This window comes from Fragaria vesca, linkage group LG4 (assembly GCF_000184155.1).
Source record: "Fragaria vesca subsp. vesca linkage group LG4, FraVesHawaii_1.0, whole genome shotgun sequence".
NCBI classification, from domain to species: domain Eukaryota; kingdom Viridiplantae; phylum Streptophyta; class Magnoliopsida; order Rosales; family Rosaceae; genus Fragaria; species Fragaria vesca.
Window position 1 is genome coordinate 17,803,546 of NC_020494.1, and position 12,804 is coordinate 17,816,349.

Here is a 12,804-nt window from a genome sequence, read left to right on the forward strand (position 1 = left end):
TAATCCAAACACTAGTACATTTTTAATTTGGACAGTTTTGAGCCTTTAGATTATATAGAGACTTGAGATTTTATGAACTTCACAAACTTTATGATTTGCTCACTTTAGAGGAGCCGGATTCGTATAGATCAAGGCTAGGGGTGTTTTTTTTCCTCTTAAGCTTGTGAAGGGGAAAGCTTCGATATTCATTCATGACTATATACGATAGTAGAACAGTACTATCGTAACATATATTTATAACGTTTCAAGTGTGTGGGGTTTGAATCTTTATGTTGTGTCTCATACTCTCAGGCTATGCTTAATTTCTTACCAATGAGGCGATGAGGTTGGTAATTACGAACAAATGTTTTCTTTCGACAAACACTAGACTATTCACCCAACTATGTCTGTTGGGTAATTCAGAAAGTTTTGAATAGTTTGTATTTTCACGCATAGATTTTGATCAATCAAACACTGCATGAGTATGTCTCTTTCTAATGTTTCTATCAATTTTAGTTCAATAAAAACAGGAAAATATGTACAAAATTTATTCGGATATTTAAATTTAGAAGGATCGAGGATTTTGGTAAAGTTCTACAGACTTACAGGTAGGTTTTCAGTATTGAAATGTGGTGGGTGATAGATAGGTGTTGTGAGCTAAAATAATTAGGCCATTATGGTGATTGAAAGTTTTATTGCAAGTACTTGATGAATGGTTTCACATTGACACTTGAATATTTGATGCTAGCTAGGTCGGGCAATAAGAACTTTTGATGGCTAATTTTGCAAGTTGTTGTTGCTTCATCTATGATCTATCTAACCATATCCAATTTATTAATTTAGTTTGTGAAGCAATTTTACAGTTGCTGAATAATCAAAAGGCTCAGTAAACACTTGTATGAATATGAGATTTCGGCACGGGAACAAGTTTAACTACTATAACTCTCAAATGCAACACTATATATAAGACGAAGGTTTCATTCCATTGTGCTGCATCAAGTGGACTTGCGAGAGGTTTTGATACCATCGGATACTAGATGGGAAAAAGTTTGCATGCACTTCTAGCTGATGATGATGTTACTCATTCGCAATCAGTTGCACATGAGAATACTGTAATACTGTCCGATGAGATTGTCGTTATTGAAGCAAATGATCGAGATCGATTTCATGCATGATAATGAAGCAAGCAGGAGGGCCAGGGAGAAGTGGGTGTGAAGCCTTTGAATGATGATCGATATTGATTTGCCTGATTGAACAGAGACTATTGATGAGAATTGATCCTCTACCAAAATCTGCCAAAACCTGTGCTTGCTTGCTCGGGAACATGTTAAATCATTGTCATTACACATGATGTGTTACCCTGTTTATACTATTGTCTCGTCTCCTTCTAGTTTATATCATGACAAGATATTGGTCGGGGGAGTTGACATGTTTTGGTTCGGGGAGTTGAAGAGGAATGACTCATCTCCCAAGTCCCAACACTTGCCTGCTGCGCTTTTGGTACAACCAGAGGTTGTGTTTTTGTTCTTATTTGAAGAAGGGTTCTGCCAGGACAAGGTCATCCCAGTGTTTGTCATGTACATTTCAAACAAACATTAGCAGACGTTTCATTTAACTTCTGCTCCACCCTTAAGAGTGTGCAGTTAACTAATTTTGTTATTTTTGGGTTCATTTTCTCACTTTGTTTTTTTTTCTTTTCTTTCTTTCTTTTGTTTTCGCAAAATCAAACAATAGGGATCCATCATATTAGCTTGATCAGAAAAATAAAAGGTAAAGGCAACTAGTACCTATTAGACTTAATGATGCAACAACCAAATACATCCAGATCAAATCACAACAACATGAACACACATCTCATATCAGTAAGATCAACAAGACTAGAACACTAACCTGATGACGGGTTCATTGAGGTCAACATCTTGCAATATCAGCTGCACTTAGAACCAAGAGTTAAGCCTTCTACACTTCAACACTCAGAACGTTAGTATGGGACTAAAGCTGAATGTAAGCATGTTGAGTGCAGGGGCTTCTCTTTGTATATATATCGGCCAGTTTAACTAGATAAGATACTCATCCCATTAGGAGTATAATACATGCTTAATAGTTATCAAGAGAATTTAAAACTTATCACAACTTCTAAGATTAATCAGGTAATTAACATAATGAATATCCTACTTCTGTTAGGAGATACAACCTTAACAGATAACCAGAAATAGAGTTATAGTCATGTATTTCTTGTTATTTGTATTTAGCTAAATCAATTGTATTTATCTTAATGTAATCCAGTGATGGTGTTAAAGTCCAATATTTTCTAACAGTACCATCAGATTATGCCATGGCAAACAATCAATTACAAAGAGTAACCTGTAAATTGATCAAAGGGTTCATCATCAGAAGGAAGGAAACCCTGCAATTTTTCGAAACTTCTCATACGAGACCCAGAACACAAATTGCCAAGGTCCAAGCCGTGCCCATGTAGGAAAGAACCCTTTCCATAATGCTCTCAGACCTTCAACTTTGACAGTCTTCACAAGACAGTCATAAGAACTGTTGTACATAATCTTCCCTTCCTTGATTTCCGACTGATTCATCATTCTCGTCTTTACAACGTCTGCTGGACAGCTCAAAGCAGTTGCCGAAAGGCCCGACATGATTGATGCTAATGTGTGGGCATATATATTATCCTCAGAAATCTGATTACTGATTACAAAACGTTTTGCTTGATCATAGCAAGCTAATTCTCCCATGTTCACTAAGAAAGCTCTTTGAACACTAGGGAAAACCCCTTTCCAAAGTCCTCCAACACCTTCTTCTCGGGCGATCTTGCTTAAAGCATCAAAACACCCGGAGTACCTAGGTTGAAAGCCTTGGCTGACAAAACGACCATCTGCTTGCATCCTCACCTTTACAAGATCTGCAGGGCTTGCCACCAACTGTACATTACTAGCAGTAAACAGATGAATAATATTACTTTCAAAGCAAATACTCCATTTCATGAAAACTAAATTAAAGCAGCTAACCATGCACATATTCAATGTGAACTACAAATGACAATACCACATCACTTATGAATTCCACTCCAAGACATAGAAAAAAAAATGTTAGAAGGAATTGAAAAAGAAAATAATCAAAGCACAACATGTTGTATCATATATATACCTAAACAAGGCCGACCTTCACGACATTTCAGAGATTTGCGTTTTTCATAGTTCTCAATCTTAAGATCAGAGGCAGAAAGACAATTTAGAGTAAAACCATCAAGGCAAGGAAGCCAATAACAAAAACAGAACAATAACTCATCTTGTTCTTTGTTCTTGGCGACATTACCCGGCCAATATGCACCAGCACAACACTACTAGTTTGACCATCATATAGTTTCTTGTATATTATAAAAACCTCATAAAAGCAACATGGTTGATCACTCCAGAACAATGAACCACACGCATAGCTCAAGCATTCATCTTTCTCATTCTCAATGGTAAAAAGCATGCATTTTTCAATGGAAACACACATGCAACAACAACAAAATTAAAAAAACTCGCATCTTCTAATACTAAAAACTCCTACCAATCACTACACCTGCTTTATGTTTCTATAACATAGAACATTCAAAAGCAATTCAATAAGAGAACAAGAAAGCCGAGTTACCTGAGCAATGACGCCGGAGAGTCCGCCGGAAATGGCTCTGGCCTGGAGAGAGAGGGACCCACCATCGGTCTTCAAAGAGTTTCTGAGGTGCTCGTAGCCGACGATGCGAATGGGCGTGTAAAACATGTGCCTGAGTATCGCCGGAGACAGACCCTTGTACAGTCCCAAAGGGCCTTGCCGGCGCACGATCTCCGAGGCCACTCGGAACGCGTTGGTGGGTTGACTCGAGCCATGAGACCGAGACTCGCCGTGGAGCTGGAGCCTCGTTTTCGTTAGGTCGATCGGAAACGTAGTCGTTTCCGCCGCCATTGCTGTGATCGAGGTGACTAGGATCTTTGTGGGAGCGTGAAGACGCCACTCACGCCAGTGTTCTTGGGTTGGTTTCATCGTCGACGACGAGACTGGGCGTAGATTTTCTCAAGACTCGTAAAGCTAGTAGACGAGTACGGACGCAGTAACTTGGTGAACGAAACGACATGCAGTTTTGGCTATTGGAATTTGAGATTTGAGAATAGCGAAATTATTTGAGATATTGAATAGTTTTAGCCATTTTAGCAAAATCGGTGACCATCGATTCATAAATATTGATTAACCCTTTACTTGAGAATGAAGAAGGAACATGAGTTTACGAATCATTATCATATCGATTCTTTCCTTCTCCATTTCATGTTTCTCCGATTCATAACTTTTTCGATTTAATTATCTCTGATTCATGACTTTTTTTATTTTAACTTTCCAAATAATTAAGTAAACAGTGTCATATTGATTGTTTTCAGTATTAATATGAAATATGTAATGCATGGCTTCATTCTTCTAAAGAGTCTTTGTCAATTGTACATATTTATTTTCATGGATGCTCACTGTTTTGGCCACGATCCTCAGTAGGGGTACAAAGGTAAATAACGGATCTAAATGCTTATAGAGGGTGTGGGGCGTGCCATCGCATGGACGTGAAAAGTAAAGAGGTGCGCTGACCTAGACTTCTCACCAAACGATAACGAGCTCTTGTGCCACCTCGCTAGTGAGGAATTACAAGCAGCCTCCTATTCGTTTGCAATCGATACTTGGCGAGCGAGCAGAGCAACCAATGAGACATTAGACAAGGCGAGGTCTTAAAGGACTCTGAAATGCTAAGGTGAAGTGGTTTAACATCGAGTTTCGATTAGATCGAAGGTTTGTAGTTGTTTGTATGAGATGATTGTGTGTTTGGATTGATCCCCGAACCCTCTTTATACAGTGGTTCGTAATTAACTGATAAGAATGCAATCCCACAACCTAAGTAGGTTTCTGTTACCCGAGTTATACAAGGTTTCGTTTTACTTGCAAACTAAATAACTGGGTGACGCGTGTCCAGTTACGTAAGTAGATTTCGCTTAGGCCACAGGTACTGACCTTTCACTTATCGAAAACTTTTCAGTCTCCGACGCGGACTCAACCACTGAAACTCTTCCTTACCCGCGAGGTGTTACAATCCATATATGAACCCACCTCGCGTGTCTTCAAGGCTCTTACCTAAATGGGCTTATTTTTAGAGCCACAAGTATTGGCCCAAATGCTGCCCAAGACTATTTATTTAGCCCTGGACCGAATTCTCCATTGGGCTCAAACACTCACAAACTTTGAAGCATGGCTTTGGATCTAATTCATAATACTCTCAATGCAAGTTTGGTACTCAACACTACATTACACCTCCTTGTTTTTTTAAAAACTGTTCAAAACTCATGTGGACTGTCTTAATATTGATATATGTTTGGTGTTGCATGAGATTAGAGAGTTGCTTGCTTGGTTTATGGTTAGAAACAAAGTGTTATCTAAAGATGACCAATTTGAGTATCCATCGTGACACCAAACTCACCTCTGTACTTAGTGACAACAAACATGATATTAACCAAACAAACCTCTGCTCATGGTTGATATGACTTGAACATTTCTCGTAATAAGCATACGCAAACTGACATCATTGGAAAAATATTTGTCATGTTACTCTTTTTAATACATTTTTACCACATTTGCAGATGTTCTACATTGCTGATCCTACTTAGAGGGCTTTGTCATAACAGCTGCAACCATGGCAAGGCAAACAATCAATTGAAATTGTAAACTGCGAGTTGATCAAAGGTTCATCATCAGAATGAAGAAAACCCTGCAATTTGTCGAAACTTCTCATACGAGACCCAGAACACAAATTGCCAAGGTCCAAGTCGTGCCCATGTAGGAAAGAATCCTTTCCATAGTGCTCTCAGACCTTCAACTTTGACAGTCTTCACAAGACAGTCATAAGAACTGCTGTACATAATCTTCCCTACCTTGATTTCCGACTGATTCATCATTCTCGTCTTCACCACGTCTGCCGGACAGCTCAAAGCAGTCGCTGAAAGCCCTGACAAAATTGATGCTAATGTGTGGGCATATATATTATCCTCAGAAATCTGATTACTGATAACAAAACGCTTTGCATGATCATAGCAAGCTAATTCTCCCATGTTCACTAAGAAAGCTCTTTGAACATTAGGGAAAACCCCTTTCCAAAGTCCTCCAACACCTTCTGCTCGGGTGATCTTGCTTAAAGCATCAAAACACCCTGAGTACCTAGGTTGAAAGCCTTGGCTCACAGAACGACCATCTGCTTGCATCCTCACCTTTACAAGATCTGCAGGGCTTGCCACCAACTGTACTACTAGCAGTAAACAGAAGGATAATATTACTTTCAAAGCAAACACTTTGTTCCAAGGAAGTAAAGCAGTTGGCCTTATCAATCACTGAGACATTGCCAAAAAAGTGCACAACACATCAAGATAATCATGTGATAAATTTGCCAGCATAAGTATGGCACTACAAATGACAAAACCACATAACTTATGAATTCCACTCCAAGAAATAGCACGTAAAACGAAAGAAGAAATTGAAAAATAGATAATCAGAGCACAATGTTGCATCATATACTTAGACAAAGGCAATCTTCACTTTGCCTTCGTTCATAATTCTCAATCTTAAGAGGCAAAAAGACAGTTAAGTTAAGAGCAAAGCACCATCAAGGCAAGGAAGCCAAAAACAATAATGTAAGATCAATTAAGCATCTTGTTCTTTACCACATTTACCCAGCATGCACAGAACTACTGAACCATCACATAGTTTCTTGTATCATAAAAAAGCTCATAAAACCAACCAGATGGTTGATCACTCTATCACAATGAACCACACACATGGCTCAAGCATTCATCTTTCTCATTCTCGATTGTAAAATGCTTGCATTTTTAAATAGATACACACAAAAAATTCTTACCAATCACTACAATGCTTCATATTTCCAGAATCCCAATAACTCAAGACAACAAGGACGCCGATTTACCTGAGCAACGACGCCGGAGAGTCCGCCGGAGATGGCTTTAGCGGGGAGAGAGAGGGACCCACCATCGGTTGTCAAAGAGTTTCTGAGGTGCTCGTAGCCGACGATGCGAATGGGCGTGTAGAACATGTGCCTGAGGATCGCCGGAGACAGACCCTTGTACAGTCCCAGAGGGCCTTCCCGGCGCACGATTTCCGAGGCCACCCGGAACGCGTTGGTGGGCCGGGTCGAGCCCAGAGCCCGCGACTCGCCGTGGAGCTGGAGCCTCGTCTTTGCTAGGTCGATCGGAAACGTCGTCGTTTCGGCGACCATTGCTGAGATCGATGTCAGCAGGATCTTTGTGGGGGCGTGTTGACGCCCGTGTTCTTCGCTCGGTTTCATCGGAGCTTAGAATTTCTGTCGCAGTGTGCTCTGAGCTAGTAGCCCCGTAAACGACATACCGTTTTTGATTAAGATTCAAGTTTCCCTTTTTTTTCTTTTTCTTTTTTGTGTGTGTGGATTTTAGTCGAAAAGAAGCAGCGCACCAACCGAAGAATAGTATAAAAACGCTAGTGATTCGTAAGAACTCGACTAATATCCAGGTCCAAACCCATTTTCAAATCAGAGTAGTGAGTCCAGTTTGACATTCATGTGAGTATAATTGTTTTTGAATCTGCTATGGCCATAATTTATTTTGTATTTGTTGTGAGGTAAATCAGCTGAGTGATTAGTAAACTATGTATCAAAAAATCAAAAATGTATCGCTGCATCTTAATAACAGCAAAAGGCATGCTATACGTCGCAAGCAGATTCTTTTTGTGTAAAATGAGGAGTGAGTTTAAGCTTCCTGTGTTGGCACTTGTGGGACTTCGATCCATATATCTTTTGACAGCCAGAATCTCATCACACCAGATATTAAGTTGATAGGTATATATGCTGCACACTGATATCGAAAAATATCAAATACCTGAAGATCTTAAGTTGAGAATGACTGAATTTGATATAAAGACTGCAAATTCGTTGTTGGGGACACCTTATTTTAGTGAGGAAGAAAAGGATGGGCTTCGGTATATGTTGAAAACAGGAATAAAGTGTGAAGTCGAAGCTTGGTATTTTCATGGCATTGAATATCTGTCCAAGGTAGTTTTGCCCCTAAAGATTCAGGAGTTGCTGGCTAGTGCTAATATAGTAACATAGAATAAAGAGATGTGATCTGGTTAATTTGATCTAGAATAAAAGACAGATGTAGTTGGTGATAAACTTATTTTGTTGTATTCATCTGTTCTTCATAATTTTCATGGATATTCAAAGAGATAGATGTCTATTTTTCTGTTTCTTTCTTTCTTATCTATCGATCCACATGTCAGACTCTAGCTACCAAACTATTTTATTTTTATTTCTTTTATTTCATCGCAAAAACTTAAAGTTATTAATGACAAAGTTTTAAAGTTATAAACTAAATTGAAGGTGCATGAACAATTGAAAACACGCTATCTCGAAGATACATGGTCACACTTCGAGGCTTTTGGCGTCATAAACAACACGTACTTCCTCTTCCTTTTATCCTCATCTGTAGTGGAGAGAAGATCGAGTTTCATTCGGAATGGATGCATTTCATTTCGAAACCTCTTCATCTCCGTTCAGATAATCTGCAAAAGAGTTAAGCACATGCAAACTTATTGGATGTATGGACGCATTTCAACCATAATTAAGCATATCTACTTAAGTGCAGGATGTAAGAAAAATAAACATATCTCAATTATAATAAAGCCAGCAGTTTGGAAATTCACTAAATTAAGAAACGTCATAATTATAATTACTCTTAACGAGACAACTGAAACAACTAAAAGCAAAGGTTATTATAGTAAACAACGAAATAAATAAACAAAAAGAAAACATATAAATGATTAAGAGAACTAAACTAAAATTAATCACTCAAATTTCTTAACAGGTGATTGTGATCACGTGCGAATGCACATGTGAAATGCTAGTGTATATTAAACAAATTGTTTAAACAAAGAAAGGTTCATGACAATTAGGTAAAATCGATCTCACCTCTAGGACAGAATTATAAAGATCATCCCTGATAGTCTCGGGTGTAACAGTACCAGTTCTTACACCCTCTAAGTTTGGCTCCAACCATTCTAACTTTGGTGCATCCGGTGGAATTGTTGCTGCTATGCCCACCAACATTCTATAATTACCTTCAGCCAACTTAGCTGCCCATCTGCAAATTAGATACGCATTATATCATCAATTTTCGAAGAATGATCAAGATGAGAAACACTGACAAACATTAAAGGTGGATAGGATAATAATTTTTACGATTTTAAATCCCGCATGTTCTTCCGAGCTCTCTTCTGCACCGCAGGCTGGGAGAGATCATAACAATCGTTGTTATACTTTCACAACAGTGCAAATTCCAAACCATAAAATGGATGATCAATGAAAAAAAAAAAAATTAGATTTTCCAAATTCTTAATCAAAGGGAAAGCAAGAGAGACACCAGATTCCAAAATGTAAAGAACAATAGAGGGAGTGAAAAGCCATACATCCTTGGGTATCCTGAATTCCAAAAATTTCACTTTACGTTCTCCTTGGTAGAAAAATCCTTTTGTCTTGAATCTAATTGCATTTACAGAACAAGCAGATTCCATCGATCTTATTCAAGTTCCAAAAACTCAAGTGAGAAAGAGAAAATAGGGTTCTTGAAGATCCTTGTAAATCCTTATCTGTAAGAGGAGAACGAACAGGGAGACTAATTTAGGGTGTCGAAGGCACTGCGGCTAGGGTTTTCTATCAGAATACTGAAAAAGTATTAACACATTCCCAATTTTTTTTTTTTTTTGTGTTATAAATTTAAGATCTAATATTGGAAAGAAAATAAATTAATACAATTTCTCATGATTCTCATTATTAAATGCATTAAATTCCTTTTTGATATAGAATTTGGAAATTTGAGGATAATTTAGGTAGTTTGGTGTATTTATAAAAAGATAAGAACTCCAAAGGAAAGTAATAGTGTAATACCCAAATGCTATGGTATGTGACTGTGCGAATAAAGATTTATTCTTTTCCCATAGGCAACACCCAGAAAGAAAGATAGAAAAGAAGAAGAACTCTGTCGTTTTTGTTTCTCTGAGAGTCTCTTTTTTCTTTCTTTCTTCTCTTTTCATTTCGCACAATGAAGAACTACAAGGATAACGTCAAGGCTTCCGGTTTCGGATATACTGCCGGTACTCACCATCCATCTCTTACACAGAACACACACTTATATAAACACGTTTGTTTGAGATGTAGTAATCTGATGCGTTTTGATTTTTCTGCCTGAAAGCTGGGAAAAGAGAGCTTGGCCTACGCTATCTAAATCCTGTCAAGGTCAGTAGCCTTACTTCAGCAAACATAAACTCTAAATAAATTTCCATTTTCCACTATTTGTTCTAATTTATCGTGCAGAATTCCTATCTACTCAAGATCCTTTCAGTCGATGCCATAAATCGCGTCGAGGATCTTATTGAGATTCAGGTATGAATCTTGTTGAAGTTTGTAGTATTTCGTGCTGTTCTGTATGCATATATACATTATTATGTTTTCAAATTTTACCTTGAGCCTTTTTCAACTTGCAGGAAGTGCAGGACCGATTAAAGAACGAGTTCTACAAGGAGAGGGGAGCACTTGAAGCCAGATATGAGAAATCATATGAACCTCTGTACGAACAGGTAATCATAATATTGGTGACATTTAGGTCTAGAAGGTCTTTAATTAGTTAGGGCGATTAGGGTTTAGGGTTTTGTAAGTAATTTAATTGTGAACCAATCCATATTTTAGATGACTATTGAATATTGGTTAACAGCAATCCAGAATCCCATGGAATACGTAAACGCGCAGACTATATATGTTATGCATATGGTGTTTTGTTTTTTTAGACTAGTCTTTCATGAGTTAAACTCATAATTTTTCACTTGTTAAGGAGAGACTATACCGCTAGATCAAATGGTATTGGGCATGCATATGGTATTGTTGTGATTCTCTATATCTTAAAAAATAAATAAAATTAAATCTAGTTTTTTTTTAAGTTGTAAGTTGTAACAATGATCACTTTGCAGCGATACAATATCACAAATGGAGTCAATATTGATTGTGAATCTACAACAACAAATCAAGAGGGTAATTCTCTTTTCTTCCTTAGCAACCGTATTGATTTATTTATCATATACATTTATAATCTTCTTTCTAACATTTATAAATCTATTAATGGTTGTTATGTCTACTTCTTCTTCTTCTTCTTCGTTTTATGTGAAATTTCGGTTATGTACTTCTACAGAAAAGGGGGTGCCTTATTTTTGGCTCTACGCTTTCAGAGGCAATGATGCGCTAAATGATATGGTGAGTTGTTTTTGTGCATATTGGTTCTCATCTGATCATGGTTTAAATCATAACTTTTTGTGAAATCAATAACTTCTCTTAATTATTTTTTTTTGAATCAGATCATGGACCATGATGAGGGAGTTCTCAAACATCTAGAAAACGTCAAGTGGTTTAGGACCGCTAATCTCAAGGTTTTCAAACTCGAGTTCTACTTTTGTCCCAACCATTTCTTGAAGAACTCTATCTTGACCGTGACGTATCACATGATTGATGATGATGATTCCATTATAGAAAAAATAATAGGGTAAGTTTGGTTTGTACCTTACTTTATGCTAAATGACTAGTTTGGTTCCATTTAGCTTGGTTGTTTGATTGAATTTTCTTATAATTTGGCTAGAAACTAATGCTTTGTAGGACGGAAATTCATTGGTATTCGGAAAACTGCTTGGAGAAAGACAGCACTGGGCATTCTAGGAGTTTCTTTAACATTTTCAGTCCGACTGAAGTTCATGACAAGCATAAAGTAAGAAGGTCTATCTTTTTCTCGTGGTTTTTTTTTATTTTCTTGAAGGTAATTTATAGTACCTTTATCTGATATCTCTTTCATTCTTAACAGGACCTAAAAGTGAAATACGAGATGCAAGAAAATTATTCAATTGGGTGAGTTCATGGTTTGCGCTTAGACAAACATGATTGTGCTCACGATGTTCTTTTGTACTGTAATTTTCGACCTGTGAGAGTTCGTTACATTTGATACTTTATTAATTGGTTTATTCTGTTATTACTTATTTCTATCATATATTTCCTTTTCCTGCAGGTTAACCATTCGGGATGAGATCATTCCTCGTGCTATTTCGTGGTTTACGGGAGAGGCTGCGCTACAGCATATGATCAAGATCACAACCAAACATTCCAATTTCCTTGATAGCCTATCCCCGGGTGTTAAAAAGCATGTTAATATTCTTAAAAACATTCAGGTAGCCTACTCTCTTCTTGTGTTGTCTTGCTGTGACAGTTTGTTCTATGGTCCATGAGTTCTTCCTATATATACTGTTGTTACATTTCTATTTTCTATTATCTCAATATTTTTTGCTGAAAATAAAAAAAGCATGTATACTTTCAACTTGTGAAGAAAATGCTTTCTCAACTAGCAGAGCGACCATGATGAACTGAAGAAAATGTTTTACAAGGAAAGAGCAAACATTGAAGCAAAGTATCAAAACTTGTTTCAGAATTTGTACCATAAGGTATTGTACTGCTGCTCTATGCACCTAAATACATGTACTTTACGTACGTCTTAATCAAATACATTTCTAGCTCTGGTCATTGATCATCTTAGAATGATCGATAAGCTAGCTCATTTTCATTTAATGTATTGCATGTTAACCTTAATTTTGCAGCGATACGATATTGTGAACGGTGTTGTTCAAGCTAAAACAGTGTCAAATGACTCCAAAGCCTCAATTAATCAAGGGGATATTACA

At 37.4% G+C, this 12,804-nt stretch overlaps 3 protein-coding genes across 3 annotated transcripts; all 3 read right to left on the bottom strand.

Annotated features, from left to right (window-relative positions):
* Window positions 1–2,369: 2,369 nt before the first annotated feature.
* On the bottom strand, window positions 2,370–4,014 carry LOC101300438 (mitochondrial uncoupling protein 3-like). The gene is made up of 2 exons (XM_004298367.1): window positions 3,628–4,014; window positions 2,370–2,912 (listed from the first exon to the last, which is right to left on the bottom strand). Exons 1-2 carry the CDS (start codon window positions 4,012–4,014, stop codon window positions 2,370–2,372), a joined length of 930 nt encoding a protein of 309 aa, XP_004298415.1.
* A 1,701-nt stretch (window positions 4,015–5,715) lies between these two features.
* On the bottom strand, window positions 5,716–7,424 carry LOC101300529 (mitochondrial uncoupling protein 3-like). Its single transcript, XM_004297238.1, has 2 exons — window positions 6,977–7,424; window positions 5,716–6,296 (listed from the first exon to the last, which is right to left on the bottom strand). Exons 1-2 carry the CDS (start codon window positions 7,352–7,354, stop codon window positions 5,754–5,756), a joined length of 921 nt encoding a protein of 306 aa, XP_004297286.1. The 5' UTR covers window positions 7,355–7,424; the 3' UTR covers window positions 5,716–5,753.
* Window positions 7,425–8,592: 1,168 nt separating this feature from the next.
* Window positions 8,593–9,655, bottom strand: LOC101300719. Its single transcript, XM_004298368.1, has 4 exons — window positions 9,505–9,655; window positions 9,278–9,324; window positions 9,008–9,179; window positions 8,593–8,601 (listed from the first exon to the last, which is right to left on the bottom strand). Exons 1-4 carry the CDS (start codon window positions 9,607–9,609, stop codon window positions 8,593–8,595), a joined length of 333 nt encoding a protein of 110 aa, XP_004298416.1. The 5' UTR covers window positions 9,610–9,655.
* Window positions 9,656–12,804: the final 3,149 nt, after the last annotated feature.

Coding starts and splice junctions, on each gene's coding strand:
- LOC101300438 (XM_004298367.1), bottom strand. CDS start 4,014: ATGAAACCAACCCAAGAACACTGGCGTGAGTGGCGTCTTCACGCTCCC. Junction 2,913..3,627: donor TCTCCGGCGTCATTGCTCAG/GTAACTCGGCTT, acceptor AGTAATGTACAG/TTGGTGGCAAGCCCTGCAGA.
- LOC101300529 (XM_004297238.1), bottom strand. CDS start 7,354: ATGAAACCGAGCGAAGAACACGGGCGTCAACACGCCCCCACAAAGATC. Junction 6,297..6,976: donor TCTCCGGCGTCGTTGCTCAG/GTAAATCGGCGT, acceptor CTAGTAGTACAG/TTGGTGGCAAGCCCTGCAGA.
- LOC101300719 (XM_004298368.1), bottom strand. CDS start 9,609: ATGGAATCTGCTTGTTCTGTAAATGCAATTAGATTCAAGACAAAAGGA. Junction 9,325..9,504: donor AATTCAGGATACCCAAGGAT/GTATGGCTTTTC, acceptor GATCTCTCCCAG/CCTGCGGTGCAGAAGAGAGC. Junction 9,180..9,277: donor AACATGCGGGATTTAAAATC/GTAAAAATTATT, acceptor TCTAATTTGCAG/ATGGGCAGCTAAGTTGGCTG.